Source organism: Mobula hypostoma, chromosome 14 (assembly GCF_963921235.1).
Source record: "Mobula hypostoma chromosome 14, sMobHyp1.1, whole genome shotgun sequence".
Lineage (NCBI taxonomy): Eukaryota > Metazoa > Chordata > Chondrichthyes > Myliobatiformes > Myliobatidae > Mobula > Mobula hypostoma.
In genome coordinates, this window is record NC_086110.1 from 17424389 (window position 1) to 17450990 (window position 26602).

Sequence of the window (26602 nt, forward strand, 5' to 3'; positions counted from 1 at the left end):
CCTATCAGGGTGCAGCAGCAGCTAGGCCAGGCCACCATAGCTGGCTCTGAGGCTCAACAGGGAAGGGTAAAGTCAGCAAGTGCAGGAGAAAAGAGGGCAAAGAACCTTTGGTAGTTGTTTCTAAGACTTGAATTTGATAACATTGTCAGCAGCCAGATCGTAAGTCCTCTGTGTATCCTGTCAAGAAGGCCAAATTATCAGGTATGTACTCTCTACCAAGACAGGGAGAATGTGGTGATGATTATGATATTGACGATGATAATATGGTAAGGAAATCAAGCAGAATGTGAGGAAAAAGAGCTCATGTTTGTAATAGTCAAAACCTATTAAAGCTCTTTTAGGTTCTTGTGGTTCACTATCATTTATTAAGAAAAGTCATGCCCCTGCCTTTGGTGTTGCCTATAGTCAGCAAACACCTGTCCGGTATGTCCATGGTGACTGGAAGTCTGAGTCGCTGGCAGAACTCACTGTTGATTTGAATGACCACAAAGTATTTAATGAATGTAAGTGTGCCGAGAAACTGCCAGTTAACATGAATCGGGAAGAAATTTGCCTGTGTTTCATGAGTTACTGAGGAAGGAAAATAGCCAATCACACTCATCTGTTACTCCTTGAGTAGATAGTGCTGGTTTGTATTTTGGCATGACCTGTGCAAACCAAACCAATGGCTGGGTTACAATCTCTGCCTGACCTGAATGCTAATCAATGGGAGGAAGGAATCAAAAGGCCTAGAAAATTAGGTTGGCAACAGCACCGTGAGAAATATGCTGGTTCTCCTGCCTCTGTTGATAATTGTATAGATGGTGTACCCATTTGATGATGATGATTCTGAGGGGGCTATGGAGGCCTGGAGGATTGACCTCTCCCATCTTGATGGCTGCCAACCAGTGGAGCTGCAGAGGGTGTTTGCTTATTTTCCACAGCTGTTCCAGAAGAGACCAGGGCTGACAAAGGTCTTAAGACATCCCATCAGGATCAAACATGACCAGAGTTAAGTACAACACACTGCTACGGAGTGTCAGAGCGGCTTGTGGGGGCCCTGAAGGATGAGATGCTGACCATGTTGGCACTGGGAGTCATCAAGCCTTCAAATGGTGAGTGGAGTGGTCCTATCGTTATTGGCCCCAAGGAGGATGGTACCCTGAAGATATTCATTGACTTCCAGAAGCTGAATCCCATTTCATTTTTCAATGCTTATCCTATGTCCCACATTGATGACCTATTAGAAAGAATTGGACGGGAAAATGACATTACTAGACTGGACCTTTGTAAAGGCTACTGGTAGGTTCACCTGGATGACCAATCAAAACCCCTCATAGCCTTCCAACCCTGGTTCTGTTTCAATTCACCATGATGTCCTCCGGTCTTCATAGTGCACTGGCAATCTTCCAGCAACTGGTGAACCAGGTGTTACAAGGCTGAGGACTGTAGTGCAGCCTACCTAGATGACGTGCTTGTCTACAGCCAGATGTGGTCAGAGCACTGGGACCATCTGCACAGGATCCTGGAAAATATGCTGATGGTTCCACCCTCAATCTACAAAAATGTGAGTGGGCAAAAAGGAAATCCAGATACTTTGGCTATCAGCTGGGACATGGAAAAATCTGAGCCCGAGTGGACAAAGTGAAGTCCTTCCTGGCTCTGGTAGGGTGGCATCGCGGGTTCATTCCCCAATTCGCCACTCTGGCTGCACCTTTGACTCATCTTCCTGGGAAACTTGTAAGTCACCCAGTGTCGTGGACAAGTGAGCATGAAAACACTTTTCCAGTCCTTAAAGCTCACATGTGTTCTTCATCTGTACTTCAGAGCTCAGACCTTGACTAATGGTCTCTTGTCCAGGTGGATGGCTGCCTCAGGAGTAGTCACTGGAGCAATGCGGGTCTGAAGAACCTGGAGAAGAGCGACTTACCTTTTGCCTGAGCCAAAAACTCCTCCCAAGGGAAACCAGGTATTTCTTCATTGAAAAGGAGTGTCTGGCCCTTGGCAGCCTTCAGTACTACCTTCTTGGTGGGGAGTTTGACCTCTGCACAGACCACAGAGTGATGTCATGGATTCAAACAGTGGAGGACCGTAGTACTAGAGTGACACAGTGGTATCTGGAGCTTCAACCTTTCAAATCCTGCATCCATCATAAAGCAGGGAAAGGGAAAGTCACTGCAGACTACCTGTCTTGGCTGCTGTGTGTTGGTGCAGCAGGAGAGGAGGGTGGAAATGTGACGGAGAGCACTCAGTAAACACACTCCTTATACATGTGCATTTACAGACACACAGTCATTGCCTTGTCATTCTGATGTCGTTGTGCTGAGTGGACACACTTAAATGTCTTCCCCGGTATATTCTCATAATGGGTCCGAAACCAAGCTGATGAACTTATATTGGCTGGATGGTGCCCTCCCACCATACACAGTGAAATATTCACTTTCTGTAGTAATGGGGATGTGTAAATATGTATATATTGTTTGTATACTGTATTTAAAGGAAATTCTTCCTTTTATTTTGTAATATGATTGTAACTACATTGTGGGATGCATCAAGTCTTAAGTTAACTTTGTGGGTAATTAAAGATGGTATGCCCTGGTGCCTAATAAACTGAGCTTTTATCATCAGTTGGAGAGAGATCATGGCTTCAAGGACTTAACAGTGGACAACAATAGTATGGAGCTATTATTGTGTTTTCTAGTAGATATCCTGAGGAAAATATTGGCAGTTTTTTTTCCCACTATTTTCTCTAATTTTGTAAATTTGATTTTTGACACACCTAATAAACACACTTGCACTAAAGTGTTAAGCGACTCCAGCCATTTCTGTAACAGAGCTTGAGGTAAAAGAACTCTTCAGAGGCAGTAATCATAATGTGATACAATTCACTCTGCAGTTTGAGAGGGAGAAGATAATGTTTGATGTATCAGTATTACAGTGGAGTAAAGAGAATTACAGAGGCATATGAGAGGAGCTGACCAAAGTTGATTGGAAAAGAAAACGAGTATAGATGATGGCAGAACAGCATTGGCTGGAGATTCTGGGGACAATTTGGAAGGCGCAAGATAGATACCTCCCGAAGATGAAGAAGTACTGTAAAGGGAGGATGAGGGGACTGTAGCTGACAAGGGAAGTCAGAGACAGCATTAAAGCAAGAGATGGCATATAATGTAGCAAAAATTAGTTGGAAATTAGGAAAGAAAATATGAAATATGAAGATAAGCTAGCCAATAATATGCAAGAGTACCAGAGGTTTTTTGCAGATCTGTGAAGAGTAAAAGAAACATAGAAACATAGAAAATAGGTGCAGGAGTAGGCCATTCGGCCCTTCGAACCTGCACCGCCATTTATTATGATCATGGCTGATCATCCAACTCAGAACCCAGCCTTCCCTCCATACCCCCTGACCCCTGTAGCCACAAGGGCCATATCTAACTCCCTCTTAAACATAGCCAATGAACTGGCCTCAACAGTTTGCTGTGGCAGAGAATTCCACAGATTCACCACTCTCTGTGTGAAGAAGTTTTTCCTAATCTCGGTCCTAAAAGGCTTCCCCTCTATCCTCAAACTGTGACCCCTCGTTCTGGACCTCAGAAGGGAGAAGGTGGATATTGGGCCACTGGAAAATGATGCTGGAGAGGTAGTATGGTGGACAAAGAAATTGTATTTTGTGTCAGTCTTCACTGTAGAAGTTGCTAGTAGTATGCCAGAAGTTTGAGAGTGTCGGGGGGCAAAGTTGAGTGAAGTCACCTGATTCAGATGATTTACACCCCGGGTTCTGAAAGAGGTAGCTGAAGAAATTCTAGAATGATTCCGGACTGAAACCATTGTGTCTTATGGTCTTATGCCAGATTTCGTTAGAGCTACAGCTCATGAATTTTCTGATTCAGCTTTGACTAGAAATTGAATAGTCTAGTAAAGTAACACATTGCCCAATTAAATAGTTTCTTGTTTTATTACTGTTATACTGCTGGTTAATTAATCTGGAATATATCTAGAATTATGTCAGTCTGCTTTGTAAAACTTAAAAGGACAACTTTATAAATGCTTGTGTTCTAATGAATTGTGTTGTGATTGGAAGTTCTGAATATACTGTGCACCACTTTCTTTCTCAAGAAGTGACAAACTCTATACCTCATGGAGTGGTTAAGACAGGTATCATTGATATATTTAAGGAAAACTAGATTAGTACATGGGAGGAAAGAAATATGCTAAAGTGATGCAAAATGATATCTGTTTAGTTCAAAGGACCAGTGATTTGCTGTGGTAAACTATGATGTGACTTTCTTCTGGTGAATTATTTCACCAAATTTGCATATGATATGAAAAAAAATTAACAAATTAATTCTAATGTGATAATATAAGTTCTTACGAATCTTTAAGGCAATGATTATAATTTCTTGAGTGACTATAATTAAATAAACAATGTAGCCTTTTTGACAAGATTCATGTCTGTTAGTATCCTGAACTGCTGTTTAATCGCAACAAAGCACAATGGATCACATATGGCAAGACACTTTTCATCATTGGAGATGGTCAGATGTTTAGGCATATTATCAACTTCCTGAGATTCGACAAACTGTGTATTCCATCAGGATTCAAGTGAGTGCAATACTTCATATTTTAGCCATTTGAATGTCAAACAATTCATATAGATTTTCTAATATTTAAAGAGTATTTAAAATTAAAGAATATTTTAAAAATCAAAATATTTAAATCCAACTAGTTTAATAAGATGAACATTTTGTCCGTTTGTAGACTACAAGTTTAAATTCTGACTTCCAAAATATAAAGCTGCACTGATCTTGAAATTACTGATATCACTTAGAGGAAAGTAGTCAAGCTGAAAAATTGACAACTGATGCTATATGGATTGCTTTATCTGGTAGTACAAAGTCAATAGACAGAAGATTCTGTAAGTTGAAGTAGCAAACAGTCTGCTGGAGGAACTGCCAAGTCGAGTGGCATCTGTGGTGAGGAAAAGGAATTGTTGGTATTTAGGGTCAGGTCCTGCTGAGTTTCAGCAGATTGTTTGCTTCTTAACACAATGCAAGCTGCATACTTGGCAGTGATTTTTGTTTTGTTGACAGGTGTTCAACAGTTCTGATGTGTAGATTATAGAAGAACATTTTTCTTATTCTAAGAAGCACCTTAAAAAGGATCACTTAATCCTAACTTTCACTAGGGAGTCAGTATTCCTGGGTGTTAGCATATCAGATAACCAGTCCTGGGCCCAACATATTAAATGCAATCATAAGGAAAGTATGCCAGTATCTTTACTTCCTTGGGAGTTTAAGGAGGATTAGCTCATCACTGACCACTAACAAGCTTTTACAGATGTACTGTTGGAAGTACCCTGAATGGTTGCATCATGGTTTGGTATGGTAGCAGGAAAGCAAAAAGATGAAGAAAGTAGTGGTCTGTGCCCAATACGTAACAGGGATATCCTTCCCCATCACAGGTAGTATCTACAGGAGACTTTATCTCAGGAAGGCAACATCCATCATCAAAGATCCACATAATCTGGGCCATGCCATCTTTTCGTAGCTACCATTGGGCATGAAGTACAGAAGCCTGAAGTCACACACTACCAAGGCAGCCTCTTTTCTTCAACCATTTTATTCTTAAACCAACTGGCAAAACGCTAATCACCACTTCAGTTTAGCAACACTATGACCACTCCGATCACTTTGTTCTAAAATGGATTTTGCATTTGTTTTTGTTTTCTTATAAGAAAGGTATATGATTTACGTCACCTTTATGTTTTACTTATGGATTGGCTTTTATGTAGGACTGCATCTTCTATTATATCCTAAGTCTGGCAGCATTTTTCTAGGAAACATCTTTGCATCTTCTAGAAAAGTACCTCCGTTTTATTTCCAGCTTTAAAAACATGTCTTCTAAATAATTGGGGTGTAGTGAGTTGAAGGGCAGGAGAATCTGGGAGTTTCATTCCGATTCAACCAGGTTTCTTCAAGATCATGTACTTAGTGACCTACATCACACCACATCAACTCTGCTGTGATATACCATATTAGTTTTGTTACCATATACATACTAAGCAATGCTTCTAACATAATGCAACTTGTACCAAAAAGCTGTTTAGTTTTTCAAAAACACTACAACAAGCCCCATTTGGAAGTGTCCATTTTGGGATATGATAATGAGATAGTATTGAAAGTGCTTTGTTAAACAGTAAATATTTTTTGGAGAGAACAAATGGTGTGCCTCAGGGACTTGTTCTGGAACCTCTAATCTTCGTGATTTTTATAAATGACCTGGATGAGGAAGTGGAGGGATGTGTTAGTAAATTTGCTGATGACACAAAGGTTGAGGGTGTTGTGGATAGTGTAGAGGGTTGTCAGAGGTTACAGCGGGACATTGATAGGATGCAAAACTGGGCTAAGAAGTGGCAGATGGAGTTCAACCCAGTTAAGTGTGAGGTGGTTCATTTTGATAGGTCAAGTATGATGGCAGAATATAGTATTAATGGTAAGACTCTTGGCAGTGTGGAGGATCAGAGGGATCTTGAGGTCCGAGTTCATAGGACACTCAAACTGCTGCGCAGTTTGACTGTGTGGTTAAGAAGGCATACGGTGCATTGGCCTTCATCAATCATGTAGAATTGAATTTAGAAGCCGAGAGGTAATGTTGCAGATATGTAGGACTCTGGTCAGACCCCACTTGGAGTATTGTGCTCAGTTCTGGTCACCTCACTACAGGAAGGATGTGGAAACATGTGGAAGGATGGGGTGGGGAGGAGAAGATGGCGGCACGTCGCAGCGCGCGCAGCCGCTCCGAAATGATATCGTATTTGTTAACTAAGTACTGTGCACAATCCTGATTTGATGGAGACAGATGTGAGAAACATGGAGGAACATCTGGAGAAACTTCTGAAATGCCTGCTTCGCTGCCGTTACTACTGTGTGATCGAGAATCTCCGAAGGGGAAGGCCCCAAGTCCTCGTCTTGCCTATTGCCTGTTGCTGGGGCCGGAGTCGAAGCGCTTGGCAGAGATGGTGCTCGGTGCTCAGTGTCGGAGGGCTGGTCGGAGGCTCGAAGCTTTCGGACTGTGGTTGGGTGCTTCCAGGGTGCTGCATTGGCAAGTTTGCGATGCTGGAGGTTCATGGTAGGAAGAGAGTTTCTCTTCCTTCTACCGTTTGCGTGAGTCGATGGGACTTTCGAGAGACTTTGAGACTTTTTTTTTTTACCATGCCCATGGTCTGTTCTTTATCAAATTACGGTATTGCTTTGCACTGTTGTAACTATATGTTATAATTATGTGGTTTTTGTCAGTTTTTTTAGTCTTGGTCTGTCTTGTGTTTCTGTGATATCATTCTGGAGGAACATTGTATCATTTCTTAATGCATGCATTACTAAATGACAATAAAAGAGGACTGTGTGTCCTCATAATCTAATCTAATCTAAACTATAGAAAGGGTGCAGAGGAGATTTACAAGAATGTTGCCTGAATTGGAGGGCATGCCTTATGAGAATAGGTTGAGTGAACTCGGCCTTTTCTCCTTAGAGCAATGGAGGATGAGAAGTGACCTGATAGAGGTGTATAAGATGATGAGAGGTATTGACCGTGTGGATAGTCAGAGGCTTTTTTCCAGGGCTGAAATGGCTAACATGAGAGGGCACAATTTTAAGGTGCTTGGAAGTAGGTACAGAGGGGATGTTAGGGGCAATTTTTTAATGCAGAGCGTGGTGAGTGCATGGAATGGGCTGCCGGCGATGATGGTGGAGGCAGATACGATAGGGTCTTTTAAGAGACTCCTGGATGGGTACATGGAGCCTAAAAAATAGAAGGCTATGGGTAACCCTAGGTAATTTCTAAGGTAAGGACATGTTCAGCACAGCTTTGTGGGCCAAAGGGCCTGTATTGTGCAGTAGGTTTTCTATGTTTCTAATTGAAGTGATAAGCACTAACCAGGGGAAAGGAGAGCTGTTACCAAAGAGGTGACCAAAGAGTAGTGTCCATCTATTAATCTTTAGCAAGAGTTTCTACTCATTATTCCAACAACAGAGTTCTTCACATAGATTTTAAGGAATTGCTACAATAATACATGCAATTTTGACAAAATTCTATTGATATGGCACAGAGATTTTGGGAATCTTAAAATAAAGTGGTAATCTCATCATTGTCTTAGGAAGCATTACATATTCACACTTACTTGCCAACACTATACTTGGTTCTGATGAATAAATACTTCTCAGCCAGATAAAGGTATCAATTATAACTGACATTTCGATGACAAACTCCGCTATCCTCAACAGGCCTGGGCATTTATACTCCCATAGTCTGTCCCTCCTGATTGGTTTTGTTTTATACTTGCTTCTGCTTAGATGGGATGCAAAATCACAAAAGGCTTTGGTCAGGGAATTAAATTGAGAGTTTTTCAATTATTGGCTTCAAGCTTGGTAATGGTTATGCCTACCTTTATGCAGTTCTATGGCCACCGTACTCTTCTGTTGATGACCCATTTGTTCTTCTTGGTCAGTACCCTTACAGTAGAATACCTACCAGAAGTAGTCCGATCTTGGATGGACCATCTCATAAAGAAACAAGTGAATTGCCAACGCAGCATGTCACTGTTCTCACTCTTGCAATTTCAGTTAATACAGTTTAAAGGTTCCTTGATTAGATTCAATATATACTCCATGATATTGGTTTGCAAACAGGAAATTGGTTTGCTGTGCTGTTACTGCAAAATTTACATCGATCTTTCTCATTAGAAACTATCTAGTTCATATGTTTCTAGTGCAAAAGCTTGATGCAGATTTTGTCTGACATGAGTTTTTAAAGTGGAAAAACCATTGCGCTGGGGCAGTTCCACTCTCCCGACCTTAGAAGTCCAGGTCTGGTGGGAGGAGTCATCGTTTCAACTGGGGTCTTACCTGGTTGCTGTGGATAACTATGACTTCTCTGTGCCTCGCCATAATCTTCGCTCTCCATGAAGTATTAGAACCACCTTCCTGGCAGTTGAATCTCATGGTAGATCTCATCTGGCCAGTGCTTTCATCTGGTTTAGCCTGCCTGTCAAAGCTGTGTACATGAAAGCAGCTACTTGGAGCCACAAGTGACAGCTTAGTGTCTGGTGGGGACCAAAGGTAACATTCAAGATGATTGTTGATACCTTCAAATTCTTTATAGTGTTGTTAACTTGTTGAAATAGTTTCATTCCCAGCCATTTCTGGCATTTCCAAGAATGAATGCTTGAAATCTCAGTGAACAAAACAGTCCTGAGTTTTCTTACTGCATATTTCTCACCAAATAGTGTCAAAAATCATGGATTTTTGAACACACAAAACACTTAACTGGCACTATTTAAAAACTCTTTGCTCTAAGCATGGTGTAGTGTCTAACAACCACATGATGTGCACAAGACTGACGCTAGTTAGAGAAGGATTGGCAATAGTCTCCTGCCCTAATTAAGTAGCATTTTGTCCCACATAAACAAAGGGAATCCTGGCCATTTTCTTGATTTGTTTTTGTCCTTTAAGAGTTGTCCCAAATAAGTGGCTGCACTGAATAACCAATGGCTTAATTAACTGGAATCCACTGAATTTGGAAATTGGAAACCCCAATACATTGACCCTATTTTAATGTATCTCTTGTTATTCCTCTATTGTCTGTTGACAAGTCTGTAATAAATCCCCAGCCAAGTTGAAGGCATCCTTTTTCTTTCTGACTTTGATTTATATAGCCCTTGTGAGGAACCTTCCAATATATCCTCACTCAGTAATGCAGACTTTGACTAACTTCCTCCCCTCTCATTGCTACCTCTAACTTGCCTGAAAATTCTATATCTTGGGACATTGAGTTGCCATTCCTGTACATCTTTCAACTATGTCTCAGTGAGGCACAATATCATAGACCCCTGTATTAAAGTTTTGAGTTCATTTTTAGTTTTACTCCTTCTGATAAAATAAATACAATTTAGCATTTAATTCCCTTGATGTTCACAAACTTACTTTTTCAGCCTAATGGACTTTTTAACTATTTCTCCTATAGGCAACATTACCTCTCCTGGTTGTCCAGGTCCTGTATACCCTAGAAACAGTGTCAATAATCCAAGAACCTAACACCCAAATTCCTGCACCATCCCTTCAACTATACTTGTATCCCTATATTCACTAGCCTGTGACTCTTTAAATGTCTACTTGGCTCCTGAAACTGGTGTTGCAGGACCTTATCCCTCCTCTTACCTGTGTCACTGTTAACTGCAGTACACATACCATGACCTCTGGTAGTTCACCTTCCCCTTTCACAATGTCCTTCAGCTGCTCAGAAACATCCTTGACCCCTGTACCCAGGAAGCAACATAGCAAACTCGAGCCTCATTAGCGACCATACAATATCTATCTGGCACTCTGTACCTTCACCCACAAATACCAAACTAGAATCCCTCGCTACTATTGCTGTCTTAGTCCTATTCATTCCTTCCTTTGTTTTGTACAGCAACCTCCACCATGGTACCTTGAACTATGCTGTTGCTACTGTTTTCCCCGGTAAGCTATATCCTCCAACCCAACAGTATCCAATGTAGCATACCTGTTAATATGGGGAATGACCACAGGAGAGTCCTGCATACCTGAGTACCCTTCCTGGCAGTCACCTATCTCTTTCTGTACCTGCCGAGTGACCACTTACTAACTGCTCGAGGCTGTCTGCCAGGCACAGCAGCTGTACATGCATCTTGCAGGTGTATTCAATGGAAATGTCCCCATTCTCCCACACCCTGTAGAAGAAGCAACCACTGACCTAACCTCCAAAGCCCAAATGACTACTTTCATTTGATTAGCACAGTAAGATAGAGGGGCTTAAATTGGTTATTATACTAATACAGTATAATGTGGAGCCTATAATACAAAGTGGGTTTGCATAGTTTTATCTTAAATCTATAAATGCAACTCATTGCAAAACTCTCCCTTCTCCAGCCTTGTATCCCTTTTGCCAATCAACTGTCCAGCTCCTAGCTCTATCGCTCCCCCCCTGTCTTCGCCTGTCATTTCGGATCTCCCCCTCCCCCTCTCACTTTCAAATCTCCTACTAGCTATTCTTTCAGTTAGTCCTGATGAAGGGATCTGAGCCTGAAACGTCGACTGTACCTCTTCCTAAAGATGCTGCCTGGCCGACTGCGTTCCACCAGCATTTTGTGTGTGTTGCTTGAATTTCCAGCATCTGCAGATTTCCTTGTGTTGTCGTCATTGCAAAATACATCAGTTGCTTATATTAATAACAATGCTTTTGCTGTTTGTTTTTGTACTCTTAAACATCACAGAGAATGGCCTTTACTTTGTCAAGAAATAGAAGATTGTAAGATCCCTGCACTTACTGAAGCCTTGCAAAATAATGAACAATACAGGTATAAATAATGGAAAAGAATTTCATGAATTTTGCTGAGATTGTTGTAATATTACTCTTTGAAAATCTGTTAAAAACATATAAGTTCTCTTGATCAGCATATTTCACAGTTTTATATAATTAATTCATGGACATTTATTCTGGCCCTTATTATTGACAGAAGATGAGCAAAATGTACTTGGACAATAAAAATGAAAATGACCATGTAATAGAAATGAGAGCTAGACTTGGAGTCACAACTATGTTATGTACAACTAATGCCTGTTAGATGTGGCATTACCAAAAAGAAAACAGCTTTGAGAAGTATTTCGATTTATTTTGGTGTTTTGCTGACAAATGATAATGCAACATTTATCGCATTGTATTTGCTCTCTTCTGAATTACGCTTCAATGCTAACATTATGTTACATTGTTATTTATAGAATTTGGTATGCAGAGAATAAGAAGACAATTACAGCAGAAACAGTTAATGTTCCCGTAGAAACATCAAAGTCAATTTCATCCATGGACCTGCATGGAAGCTTAGCAGAAAAGGGAAATGTGTTAAGTAATTTTATACAAAAGGTATCAATTATCCATTTATTTATATCCCAACATTTGGCATTGGTAAAGTCTTCCCTGATAGAGGAAATATAGTAACACCATGAAACATAGGAGCAGAATTAGGCCATTCAGTAAATCTTGTCTGCTCTGCCATTCTATCACGGCTGATTTATTATTCATCTCAATTCCATTCTCCTGCCTTCTCCCCATAACCTTTGATGCCCTGACTAATCAAGATCCTTTCAATCTCTGCTTTTATACTCAATAGCTGGGCCTCTACAGAGCCAATTGTGGCAATGAATTCCACAGAATTATCACTGTCTGCTAAACAAATTCTTCCTCATTTCTGTTCAAAATTCTTTAGAAAGTCTGATCACCTGGCTGTAGTTCTACTTCCTGAGTACTGAAGCACCAGTAGTAAGGACCATGGTGGTATGGATAAGGGAAGCACAGAAGCGCCTACAGGGCTCCTTTGAATCGATGAGCTAGACTGTATTCAAGGATTCGTCTTCGAATCTGGATGAGTATGCTGCAGTATTGCTTTACATTCCCAAGCCAAAAGCCGTAGATGAACCAGGAGTTTCATCATCTGCTGAGGGCTAGGTCTGCGGCATTTAATTCTGGCAATCAGGTCTCTACCAGAAAAGAAGGTGAAGAGATTGTAGAAGCATTAGTAATTATCTTTCAAAAATCATTAAATTCTGAGATGGTTTCGGAGGACTGAAATACTGCAAATGACACTCAAATCTTTAAGAAGGAAGGAAGTCAGAAGAAAGGAAATTAAAGGCCAGTTAGCCTGACTTCAGTGGTTGGAAAGATATTAGAATCCATCATTAAGAGGTTTCAGGGTACTTGAAGGCACATGATAAAGTTGGAATGTGAACATGTCCTTCAGGGGAAATGTCGCCTGAGAAGTCTCTTGGAATTCTTTTAGGAAATAACCAGCAGGACAGACAAAGAGGAATCAGTTTATGTTATTTACTTGGATATTCAGAAGGCCTTTGACAATATGTCACACATGAGGCTGCTTAACAAGATAAGAGCCTATGGTATTACAGTAAAGATACCAAGATGGATGGAAGATTGACTGACTAGCTGCCACTAAGTAGTGGTGTTCTGCAGGGCTCTGTATAGAAACCGCTTCTTTTCACTGTATATATCAATGATTTGGATGCCAGAATTGATGGCTTTGTGGCCAAGTTTGCAGATAAAACAAAGATAGCCAGAGGGGCAGGTAGTGTTGAGGAAGCAGGTAGTCTGCAGAAGGACTTTGACAGATTGAGAGAATGGGCAAAGAAGTGGCAGGTGGAATGTAATGTAGAGAAGTACATGGTCATACACAGAAGGACTAAAGGTGTAGACTATTTTCTAAATGGGGAGAAAGGGGACTTGTGTGTGGTCCTTGTGCAGGATTCCCTACAAAAGGAGGAGTCAGTGGTAAGGAAGGAAAATGCAATGTTAGTGTTCATTTCAGGAGAATTTGAATATAAGAGAAGGATGTGACCTTGAAAATTTATAAGGTATTGGTCAGACTGCATTTGCAGTATTATGAGCAGTTTGGAGGCCCATTATCTGGGAAAAGTTCTGCTGGCACTGGATGGGTCCAGAGGAGGCTTCCAAGAATAATTCTTGGAATGAAAGGGAATGAAACACATGAGGAGAGTGTGGTGGCTCCATGTCTGTACTCGCTGGAGTTTAGAAGAACGAGGGGAGAGCACATTCAAATCTATCAAATACTGAAAGGCCTGGATAGAGTGGATTTGACGAGAATGTTTCCTTTTATGGGTGAGTCTAAGACCAGATGGCATAGCCTCAGAAAGAGGAATGTCCACTTAGAATCAGAATTAGGTTTATTATCACTGGCGTATATCATGAAATTTGTTAACTTAACAGCAGCAGTACAATTCAATGCATGATAACATAGAAAGAAAAAATAAAGAAATCAATTATAGTAAGTATATGTAATATACTTAATAACTTTCTGAGGCAGCAGTCCTTGAAGTTGTCTTGGATACCTTGGAGGCTAGTACTCAAGATGGAGCTGACTAATTTTACAACTTTCTGTAGCTTAGAAACATAGAAAATAGGTGCAGGAGTATGCCATTCGGCCCTTCGAGCCTGCACCGCCATTTATTATGATCATGGCTGATCATCCAACTCAGAACCCCGCCCCAGCCTTCCCTCCATACCCCCTGATCCCCGTAGCCACAAGGGCCATATCTAACTCCCTCTTAAATATAGCCAATGAACTGGCCTCAACTGTTTCCTGTGGCAGAGAATTCCACAGATTCACCACTCTCTGTGTGAAGAAGTTTTTCCTAATCTCGGTCCTAAAAGGCTTCCCCTCTATCCTCAAACTGTGGCCCCTCGTTCTGCACTTCCCCAACATCGGGAACAATCTTCCTGCATCTAGCCTGTCCAATCCCTTTAGGATCTTATACGTTTCAATCAGATCCCCCCTCAATCTTCTAAATTCCAACGAGTACAAGCCCAGTTCATCCAGTCTTTCTTCATATGAAAGTCCTGCCATCCCAGGAATCAGTCTGGAGAACCTTCTTTGTACTCCCTCTATGGCAAAGATGTCTTTCCTCAGATTAGGGGACCAAAACTGCACACAATACTCCAGGTGTGGTCTCACCAAGGCCTTGTACAACTGCAGTAGTACCTCCCTGCTCCTGTACTTGAATCCTCTCGCTATAAATGCCAGCATACCATTCGCCTTTTTCACCGCCTGCTGTACCTGCATGCCCACTTTCAATGACTGGTGTATAATGACACCCAGGTCTCGTTGCACCTTCCCTTTTCCTAATCGGCCACCATTCAGATAATAATCTGTTTTCCTACTTTTGCCACCAAAGTGGATAACTTCACATTTATCCACATTAAATTGCATCTGCCATGAATTTGCCCACTCACCCAACCTATCCAAGTCACTCTGCATCCTCTTAGCATCCTCCTCACAGCTAACACTGCCACCCAGCTTCGTGTCATCCGCAAACTTGGAGATGCTGCATTTAATTCCCTCATCCAAGTCATTAATATATATTGTAAACAACTGGGGTCCCAGCACTGAGCCTTGCGGTACCCCACTAGTCACCGCCTGCCATTCTGAAAAGGTCCCGTTTATTCCCACTCTTTGCTTCCTGTCTGCTAACCAATTCTCCACCCACACCAATACCTTACCCCCAATACCGTGTGCTTTAAGTCTGCACACTAATCTCCTGTGTGGGACCTTGTCAAAAGCCTTTTGAAAATCCAAATATACCACATCCACTGGGTCTCCCCTATCCACTCTACTAGTTACATTCTCAAAAAATTCTATGAGATTCGTCAGACATGATTTTCCTTTCACAAATCCATGCTGACTTTGTCCGATCATTTCACCGCTTTCCAAATGTGCTGTTATCACATCCTTGATAACCGACTCCAGCAGTTTCCCCACCACCGACGTTAGGCTAACTGGTCTATAATTCCCCGGTTTCTCTCCCTCCTTTTTTAAAAAGTGGAGTTACATTAGCCACCCTCCAATCCTCAGGAACTAGTCCAGAATCTAACGAGTTTTGAAAAATTATCACTAATGCATCCACTATTTCTTGGGCTACTTCCTTAAGCACTCTGGGATGCAGACCATCTGGCCCTGGGGATTTATCTGCCTTCAATCCCTTCAATTTACCTAACACCACTTCCCGACTAACATGTATTTCACTCAGTTCCTCCATCTCACTGGACCCTCTGTCCCTTACTATTTCTGGAAGATTATTTATGTCCTCCTTAGTGAAGACAGAACCAAAGTAATTATTCAATTGGTCTGCCATTTCTTCTTAGTTCCTGCCTAATGTCCTCATAATTTACTCTACTCTAATTTAAATCTCTCCCACAAGGACGATACCTATCCTTATATATAGCTATCCTGAAAGTTAAGGAGTTGTGGTCAGTGCTCACCCACTGAAAGGTCAGTCACCTGGCCAGGCTCATTACCCAACACCAGGTCCGGTACTGCCTCTCCTCTCATTGGACTGTTCACATATAGATTTAATAAACCCTCATGGATATGCTTAACAAATTCTGACCCATCTAAATTTCTTGCACTAAGAAGGTCCCAGTTTATAATGGGGAATTTGAAATCTCACATTTCAACAACCTCATTATTTTTCCATATTTCCTTAACCGTTTATATACCTGTTCCTCAATCTCCTGGTGGCTATCAGGAGATCTGTAGTACAATCCCATCAGTGTGATTGCATCTTCTTATTCCTGAATTCTATGCAAATGGACTCAGTGTCTGAACCCTCCAATATGTCTCCCCTGAGTGCAGTTGTGATATTGTCCCTGATTAGTAGTGCAATTTCACCCACTCCCCACCTAGCCCCAGCTTTCTTAATCCTTCTCTATCGTTTCTAAAACTTACAAAACCTGATACATTAATTACCCACTGCTGCCCCTCTCTCAACCAAATTCCATGTACTGATCCATGCACTAAGTTCATCACCTTTACCCATAATACTCCTAGCACTAAAATACACGTGCTTCAATCTATCTGACCTATCATACCTGTTATTTGGATTTTGCCTTTCAAAATTTTCCCTGGCGTATTTCTACCTGTCTGATCCTTTACTTAATCTACATGGTGCTCCGGTTTCCTGTCCCCTGCAAAACTAGTTTAAACTCTCCTGAATGGCATTAGCAAACCTTCCAACCAGGGTATTGGTTCTCCTCCAGTTCAGGTGCAACCTGTCCCTCTTGTACAGGTCACCCCTTCCCCAGAAAAGGTTCCAATGATCCCAGAGATTAAAACTGTCCCCTGAACCATGTCCTCAGCCATTTATTCATTTGTGCAATCATACCATTCCTACCTGCCCTAGCCTGTGGCACAAAGAGTAATCTGGAGATTCCTACCTTGGAGCTCCTTCTCTTCCACCTCTTTCCTAATTCTATATACTCTTTACTTAGGCCCTTTTCCCAGAGGACTCTGCACTGACTTCTTAATCCCCTTACTTCTCCTGGTGGTCACCCATCATGCAGCCTGTACTCTGGGTGTGACCACTTTCAAAATTCTCATCTATAATGTCTTCAGCCTACTGGATGGTCCTGAGTACATCTAACTCCAGCTCCAACTCCTTGACCCAAAATCAGTCAGGAGCTGAAATTGGGTGCACTTCCTGCAGATGTAGTCATCAGGAAAACCGTCAGGTATCCTGATTCCAGGTTGATTCCAAGGATGAAGGGGTTAACCTATGAGGAGAGATTGAGTCGCCTGGGACTATACTCTCTGGAGTTCAGAAGAATGAGCGGGGCTCTTACAGAAACATACAAAATTTTGAAAAGGCTAGATAAGATAGAAGTAGGAAAATTGTTTCTATTGGTAGGTGAGACTAGAACTAGGGGATATTGCCTCAAGGTTCAGGGGAGAATTTTTTTTTCCAGAGAGTCGTGAATCTGTTGAATTCTCTGCTCAGGGAAGCAGTTGAGGCTTCTTCACTAAATATATTTAAGAAACAGTTAGATAGGTTTTTACATAGTAAGGGAGTTAAAGGTTATGGGGAAAAGGCAGGTAGATGGAGTTGAGTTTACGGACAGATCAGCCATGATCTTATTGAATGGCAGGGCAGGCTTGATCGGCTGGATTGCCTACTCCTGCTCCTATTTCTTATGTTCTTATGAATGCCCACATCTGGCAGGAGGAGCATTCCATCCTGATTACTCTGTACTAAAAAAGCTTACCTCTTCTTATCTATGCATCTGCCTGTTTTTGCCGAAGCCTGGTAAGTCAAAGCCTTCGCAATCTATCACTGGTACACTTTGACAATGACTGCTCCACTTGACCCTACCTTCTTTTATTTGCTGTGAGTTTTGGCCTCTGACACCAACATTTACCACACCTGTGCAGCTGAAAAACCGGCCTTACCCAAAGTTGCTCTTTTTTTGCTCTCTCTCCTGACCTTCAGTAGGGCTTGGGCTCAGACCCTGACACTTAATGCACTTGAGCCATGGGAAAAAGGTTCCGTTACCTTAAATTTCCGAATTAAATCTGGTTCATTACACAACACCGAGTCCAGAATTGCCTTTCCCCTGCTGGACTCATCCACAAGCTGCTCTAAAAAGCCATCTTGTAAGCATTCTACAAATTCCTTCTTTTAGGATCGAGCACCAAACTTATTTCCTGAATCCACCTGCATATTGAAATCCCCCATGACCATCACAACATTACACTTATTACATGCATTTTCTGTTTCCTGTTGTAATTTATATCTCACATCCTAGCTACTGTTCAGAGGCCTGTATGTTCTCCCATCAAATGTAACAATAATCATGAGGGTTTTCAATATGCAAGTAAATTGGGAAAATCAGGTTAGTAACCTGATTGCAAAAGGGGGAATATGAAAGTAAGCTAGTCAATAATTTTAAAGAGGGTGCCAAAAGTTTCTTCAGATACATAGTGGAAAAGAGGCAAGTGTGGATATCAGACTGCTGGAGAGGTAGCAATGGTGGATGAACTGACCATTACTAAAGAGAAGGTTATTGTAAAACAGGAAGGTCTAAGGGTAGATAAGTCACCTGGACCAGATGGTGCACACCCCACAGTTCTGAAAGAGGTGGCTGAAGAGATTGTGGAGGCATTGGTAATGATATTTCAAGAATTATTAGGATCTGGAATGGCTCTGGAAGACAGGAAAATTGCAAATGTCACTCCACTCTTCAAAAAGAGAGAGGGAGAAGCAGAAGAAAGGAAACTATATGCCAATTAGTCTGACCTCAGTGGCTGGGAAGACATTGATTATTAAGGATGAATCTCAGGGTACTTGCATGCACATGATAATTGCCTGGATATGGGGGCATACCTTATGAGAATAGGTTGAGTGAACCCGGCCTTTTCTCCTTGGAGCAACAGAGGATGAGAGGTGACCTGATAGGGATGTATAAGATGATGGGAGGCATTGATCGTGTGGATAGTCAGAGGCTTTTTCCCAGGGCTGAAATGGCTAGCACGAGAGGGCACAGTTTTAAGGTGCTTGGAAGTGGGTACAGAGGAGATGTCAAGGATAAGTTTTTTTTACGCAGAGAGTGGTGAGTGTGTGGAATGGGCTGCCGGCGATGGTGGTGGAGGCGGAAAGGATAGGGTCTTTTAAGAGACTCCTGGATACATGGAGCTTAGAAAAATAGAGGGCTATGGGTAACCCTAGGTAATTTCTAAGGTAAAGGACATGTTCAGCACAGCTTTGTGGGCCTAAGGGCCTGTATTGTGCTGTAGATTTTCTATATTTCTAAAATAGGCCATGATCAACTGGTTTCCTCAAGGGAAAATCTTGTCTGAGAAATCTGTTGGAATTCTTTGAAGAAGTAACAAACAGGATAGACAAGGAGAATTGGTTGATGTTGTGTACTTGGATTTTCAGAAGGCCTATGACAAGGAGGCACACGAGGCTGCTTAACAAGCTACGAGACCATGGTATTACAGGATAAAGCAGTGGCTGGTTGGCAGAAGGCAAAGAATGGGAATAAAGGGAGCCTCTTGAGCCTTTTCTGGTTGGCTATGTTGACTAATAGTGTTCCACATGAGTCTGTGGAGACAGATTCTTTTTACGTTATATGTCAATGATTTGGATAATGGAATTGATGGCTTTGTTGCAAAGTTTGCCGATGATACGAAGATAGGTGGAAGGGCAGGTGGTTTTGAGGAAATAGATGGGCTACAGAAGGACATGTACAGATTAGGAGAGTGGGCAAAGAAGTAGATGAAATACTGTGTCAGGAAGTGTATAGTCATGCGCTTTGGCGGAAGAAATAATAGGGTTGACTATTTTCTGAATGGAGACACAATATAAAAATCTGAGGCACAGAGGGACTTGGGAGTCCTTGTGCAAGATTCCCTAATGGTTAATTTGCAGGTTGAGTCTGTGGTGAGGAAGGCAAATGCAATTCATTTCAAGAGGACTAGAATATAAAAGCAAGGATGTAATGTTGAAAGTTTGTAAAACACTGGTGAGGCTTATGAGCAGGTTTGGGCCCCTTACCTTAGAAAAGGATGTGCTGAAACTGGAGCGGGTTCAAATGAGGTTCACGAAAATGATTGCAGAATAAAACTGCTTGTCATATGATGAGCGTTTGATGGCTCTGTGCCTGTATTCACTGGAATTTAGATGAATGAGGGGTGACCTCATTGAAATCTATCAAATGATGAAAGGCCCTGATAGTGTGAATGTGGAGAAGACGTTTCCTATGGTGGGAGTGTCTAAGACCAGAGGACATAGCCTCTGAATAGAGGAGCATCCTTTTAGAACGCAGATGTGGAGGAATTTCTTTAGCCAGAGAGTGATGAATCTGTGGAATTCATTGCCCCAGGCGGCTGTGGAGGACAAATCTTTATGTGTATTTAGGGCAGAGGTTGATAGATTCTTGATCAGTCAGGGCAGGAGATTGGGACTGAGAGAAAAATTGAATCAGCCATGATGAAATGGTGGAGCAGACTTGGTAGGCCAAATGGCCTATTTGTGCCCCCTATATTTTATGGTCTTATCAGGGTCTCTATACCCTTGCAGTTTCTTAACTCCACCATAAGGATTCTACATCGTCATGCTTGTAGCTCAAAATAACTTTTCTCCTTTTGTTTTAGAAGACTTATCTGTATTAAAGTTTTATTATCATTTGTTTTGTTGCAGTTGTGTTGATCATTTATTTTCAATGGTTTTCCTTAATGCAGGTGTAATGAAATAACTTGTTAGAGGAGGAAAAATATAGTTCAGGGAAATTTAGTTTAATCAGTTCAATGAATATAATGAGCTTTAAATGAAAAAAATAACTTCATCTTGAGACAGGGAATTGGTTAGAAATTGAGTTACTAGTGGCTGTTTAAAAATGGAAAGATACAAACAACTCTTAAAGATTTAGTTTAACAATTGTGCCATTTACCAGTACTAATATATTGCACTGCTCATTCAGGACTTTTAAAATATAATTGCCCACAATTGTTATGAATCATAAATGCTTGGAAATCTTCTGGTAAGATGGTGGTGCATAGTTATGGCGGCTTCTGTAGGGTAAACAAAAGGTGCTACAGTTGAACTTAAACATATTTTTAATGTCACAAGATCCTGCTGAATATTAAGAATCCCCATCAGCAAGTTACTTACTGGCAGAGAAGATGAAGGAGCTGTGCAATTTGTTGTTGCCTGAGTTAAAGGAAACTCACAGTCTAATGGCAAGTCACTATCTTGGTTGTTTTCCTTGTGACCGCAAGACCCTTTTGGTCATTGTTAATGTGGAATGTCACGTGTTTTATTGATGGCGAGCAGGGTCGGATGGTCGGGAAGCTGTGTGGCCTTGGTCGTAGCGAGGACTATGCCTCAAGTCGTGGCGTTGCCCGTCTACAGCCACTAGGAGAGCAGTGTTGTATCTGGAGTGCTCCTCCAGGCAGATAGGGGTGGTGGAGAGTCCATGCTGGAGTTGGTGCTGGTGACCCCCCCCCACCCCAGTATTCACTCGGCAGAACACAAGCTGTATTGTGGTCAACTGCAGGTTTTGGTTGTATTCAGTTGGACTCAGAGCCTCAATCCACGGTGTTGTCTGTTTACAGCCACTGGGAGAGAAACATGGAGCTAGTGTGCTGTCCTGGGGACTGCGGTGTGGTGCAGCATTCGGGCTGGAGTTGGTGCTGCCACCACCCCTGCCCCCCCACCTCCACCCCCACCAGTGTTTGCTCGGCAGAACAATGGATTCAGGGTCTGGACTATATACGCATATATTTTGTGTGATTGTATTTACTGATATCCTATATGTACTTGCTACCTTGTATGTGTGAGGACTAAGCCTCAAGCTATGGTGTTGTCTGTTTACAGTCGCCAGGGAGAGGCATCAGAACCGGTGTGCTCCATCGGAGGGGTGGTGGTATGGTAGGTGTCCAGGGAGAGGCGTCAGAACCGGTGTGCTCCATCGGAGGGGTGGTGGTATGGTAGGTGTCCAGGGAGAGGCGTCAGAACCGGTGTGCTCCATCGGAGGGGTGGTGGTATGGTAGGTGTCCAGGGAGAGGCGTCAGAACCGGTGTGCTCCATCGGAGGGGTGGTGGTATGGTAGGTGTCCAGGGAGAGGCGTCAGAACCGGTGTGCACCATCGGAGGGGTGGTGGTATGGTAGGTGTCCAGGGAGAGGCGTCAGAACCGGTGTGCTCCATCGGAGGGGTGGTGCTATGGTAGGTGTCCAGGTTGGAGTTGGTGCTGCCCTCCCCCCACCCCCCACCCCAAATCCCAGTATTTACCTGGCAGAAGGCAAGCTCGGTTGTAGTTGGCTGCAGATTTCAGTGGCATTGGATGGCTTGAGGTTGCTCTTCGTTATTGAGTGGCTGTATCTTTCTATTTTTCTGTGCTATGTGTGCTTTGTGCTGTGTGACTGTTGGCACTGTGTTATGCACCTTGACCCCAGAGTAATGCTGTTTCATTTGTCTGTATTCATGTATGGTTGAATGACAATTAAAATTGAATTGAATTGAAATATTTATTATTCTGACCCAGCATAGAGTCTAATATACTAGAGATACAATTTCAAAAGTTTCCTCAATCCACAGAACATTCTATGCCTTTGATACAAATGAGAAAAATAAAGGAAAATTGTTGTTGGTAGTCAGATGGCAACAGAGGCATGCACGAATGAGATAGATTGGCAGGTGGAATGGTGTTGCAACAACAGCCTCAAACCCAACATCAGCAAGACCAAAAAACTGATTGTGGACTTGAGTAAAGGAAAACTAGGAGAACACACATCAGCCCTCTTTGAATGTTCAGCAACGGAAACGGTGAGCAACTTCAAGTTCCTGGGTGTCAACATCTCAGAGGATCTATCCTGAGCCCTACACATTGATGCAACCATAAAGGCGGCACGCTAGCAGCTCTGTATTGGGTATTTGAGGAGATTTAGTAGTATATCATTAAGGATTCTTACAAGTTGCTACAGAACTGTGCAAATGTCTTAGCACATTAAAGAAAAATTCTATAAAGCAAAGATGCTTTCAAAATTAATAAATTAGAAGTTTCTAAATACCAAAAAATTACTATGAAGAATAGTAGAGTAAAAAAACTAAATCAAATCCATATTGGGTGTGATCACCCTTTGCCTCTAAAACTGCATCAATTTTCTTAGGTACAGTCATACACTTTTAAAACCAGCTGGTAGGCCGTTCCAAGCATTTTGGAGAACTGGCGGCAGCTTGCTTGCTTCTGTCTCTCTTGGTAATCCCAGACAGCATCAATGATGTCAAGATCAGGAGGCTATACATCTGAAACTATATTAAAAATCTAGATGCCTAAGACTTTTACACTGTACTGATTATTTATTATTAAGACACAGTGCAGAATAGGGCCTTTCGATCCTTCAAACCGTGCCACCCAGCAACACCCAATTATAGGAAAGATGTAAAATTGACAGAGTACAGAGGTGGTTTACTAAAATGTTGCCTGGGTTTCATCTCCTAAGTTACAGAGAAAGATTGAACAAGTTAGATCTTTATCCTTTGGAGCGTAGAAGGTTGAGGGGGGACTTGATAGAGATGTTTAAAATTATGAGGGGGATTGATAAGAGTTGATGTGGTTAGGCTTTTTCCATTGAGAGTGGGGAAGATTCAAACAAGAGGACATGAGTTGAGAGTTAGAGGACAAAAGTTTAGGGGTAACATGAGGAGGAACTTCTTTATTTAGAGAGTGGTAGCTGTGTGGAACGAGCTTCCAGCAGAAGTGGTTGAATCAGGTTCTATGTTGTTGTTTAAATTTAATTTGGATAGATATATGGACAGGAAAGGAATGGAGGGTTATGGGTTGAGTGCAAGTCAGTGGAACTAGGAGAGAGTAAGAGTTGGCACGGACTAGAAGGGCCGAGATGGCCTGTTTCCGTGCTGTAATTGTTTTATGGTTAACCTGAGACTAATCACGAGACAATTTATAATGACCAGCTAACTTCCCAATTGGGATATCTTTGAAATATGGGAGGAACCCCACGCGATCAAGGACAGAATGTACAAGCTCCTTACAGACGGCCTGGGGAAATGAACCTGTGTTACTGGTACTGTAAAATGTTGCGCTAATTACTACATTACCATGCTGCCTTAATGTATAGATGTATGGTGGATGAGAATTCGGACTGGTTGCACTGCAGCTTGGTACAGGGGCTCCAATACCCAGTATCCAAGAGATTGTAAAGAGTTTAAGACTCAGACAGTTCCATCATAGACACAATCCTCCCTGCCATTGAGAACATCTTCAAGAGGTGGTGCTTCAGGACCTTCATCATCGTTGGGGAGGAGGCCTGAAAACCTCACGCAGCATTTTAGGAACAGCTTTTGCCCCTCCATCATCAGATATCAGAACAGTCCATGAACTTGTGACCACTAAATAATTTTTTGCTTTTTTTTTTGCACTATTTATATATCATTGTAATTTTTAGTAATTTTGTTTTTGCACGGCACTGCTAAACAACTAATTTCATGTCATGTGATAAATTTGATTCTGAATTAAACAGTTTTCTACAGCCTTGCACATTGTCCTTGAATTGTTCTTGATTTTATTTTTTTAATTAACAGATTTTGCACAGGGAGCAGTTTCCAAATTTGTAGTCAAAATTTGGAAGCATGATAATAGACTTCAAGGGAATGTAGACGATTTGGAGAAATGGGATGATATATGCTGGATTAAATTTAATCCAGAAAATTGTAGTGTAAATTTCAATAGGAAATGCAATAAAAAGAGCACAATTTTGAAAGCACAATAGAGAAGTAGTGATAAGGAGTGTAGTGTATAAATCATTTAAAGTGGCAGAACAGATAATGAATATAGTTTAAAATAAAAGCCTGGTACTCTGAACTTTATAAATACAGGCATACAGTCAAGGAGGTCATAATGAATCTTAATGAAACACTGGTTATCCACAACTGTGCTCAATTTCAGGCACCCCACCTCAAAAATAAAATTACTGAACACCCTGCAGTGGGTACAAGAAAGGTTTAATGGAATGATTCCAGGGATGAAGGACTTACTTATTCTTCCTGAATAGATTGGGAAAGATAGGTTGTACCTGCTGGAAGAGAATGATCAGAACATAATTAGAGGTATTGAAAATCATGATGGGTCTTGAGAATACAGAATGAAACTTTTCCTATTCGTGGAAAATAGTGAGGGAGAGCAAATGGAAAGAGGACTAGTTAAATTGTAATTGTATAGGGCTGGCAGTCTTGATGGGCTGAATGACCTGTCTCCCCAGTGTAACCCTTCTGATTCCGTTTATGTGGATCTTAAAAGGGTGCTTTTATGATCCAATTTGAGTCATCACACATATTTAATTAAGCTTGTGTTATATTACAATTATATATAGTAAAGTACTAAATTTCTTGTCAAAAGTGATTAAATAACTTTTTTTTAAACTTCTCTCAGGAGTACCGTTGCAACAACAATACTGAAATAGATCAATGCAGAATGATCAATGTGACCTGGTGTAATAAGACAACTCAGACAAAAGTTGTGACCGTGAATAGAGCTGCTAAGAGCCACAGTCCAGCTTCTTCACCTCGTAAAGCAAAAAAAAGTAAATTAAATACATTTCTTGTTGGAGGGAAGCAAGTTAGTGAGGATTCCTGTGCTCCAGACAATGAAGTATGTTTGGATGATTCAGTAAGTCCACCTCAAAAACGAACAGTCAAACCACATCGTAATGGACAGAGAGAATCAGTGGTGTCCGTGGATAAATTAATTTTGTTCGCTAATGGATCAAAGCACAATGACACAGAGAAGGCTGGATTTTTGTCTAGTGCTGGTTCTAAAGGTAAAACACTACAGCCACATTTAATAATTTAATTTTTTGGAGCCTGGAACCTGTACTGAAGCCCAACTGGCCTATGAGTTGAAGGATCATAAAGTTCTAAATCCTCAGGATTTTCAGCTCAAAAGCGTTACTTAGTGCCTGCATGTCTCACTTGAACCCAACAGAATGCAACTGTGTATTGGGCGAGATATCAAACATAAGAAGTCCTCAGAATGGGTTCAGGTTGGCTTTATATTTTATACATGATCCTCCTTGGGAAAGGAATGACAAAGAGGATTGGTTCTCCCAGTTTAGAAACATAATATTTAGAGAGTAATTTAATAGTGATGAAAAGTTTTAAATCATTTCCATCATCCTTCTTCAAAAATTCAGTCCAGCAGCAGGCTAAAATCAAGGGCATGTTTGAAAGGAGCTGCATTCACCTTGGGAGTACCACAAAAGAAACTGGTGCATGAAGAGAATAATAGAGGAACTTTGGCATGGTTTGAAAGCTCATGTAGAATATCAAGAGCTGGAATAAATAGGTTATTTTCAACGTGGAGGGATGTTAACTCAAGAAGTACCTTGTGAAAAATGTAATGGGAGCAAAACGCTCACTGAACTTATTCATTATTCATACTTAACATGACAATAAAGGGAGTACAAGGTGCTTGGTGGCATTGGGTGCAGCTCAGGAATATGATCTGTTACATCTTCAGTATAGCCTGCTTTAATTTAAATGGTTTGCCTCATACAGGTCCTCCCAGGTTATGGCTAAGTTCTGTTGCTGTGAACTATTTTTAAACTAGACAATCAGCAGGTTGGAAATGTTACCATGAACCAAGTTCCCAGGCAGCTGAAGATGTCTGCAGCCCCGCAGAAGCCAGCAAACCCAACCTGCCAGTCTCCCAATTGCTCCTTGAAATGTACGGGTTGTA

At 41.5% G+C, this 26602-nt stretch overlaps 1 protein-coding gene across 1 annotated transcript in view; it reads left to right on the forward strand.

Moving 5' to 3' along the window:
* Window positions 1–25717, forward strand: part of LOC134356598 (BTB/POZ domain-containing protein KCTD19-like) — a 57086-nt gene extending 31369 nt beyond the window's left edge. Inside the window, exons 9-12 of the mRNA XM_063067557.1 lie at window positions 4439–4581; window positions 11267–11350; window positions 11772–11913; window positions 25298–25717. Coding sequence (XP_062923627.1) covers window positions 4439–4581; window positions 11267–11350; window positions 11772–11913; window positions 25298–25717 — 789 coding nt within the window. The remainder of the gene's footprint in view (window positions 1–4438; window positions 4582–11266; window positions 11351–11771; window positions 11914–25297) is intronic.
* Window positions 25718–26602: the final 885 nt, after the last annotated feature.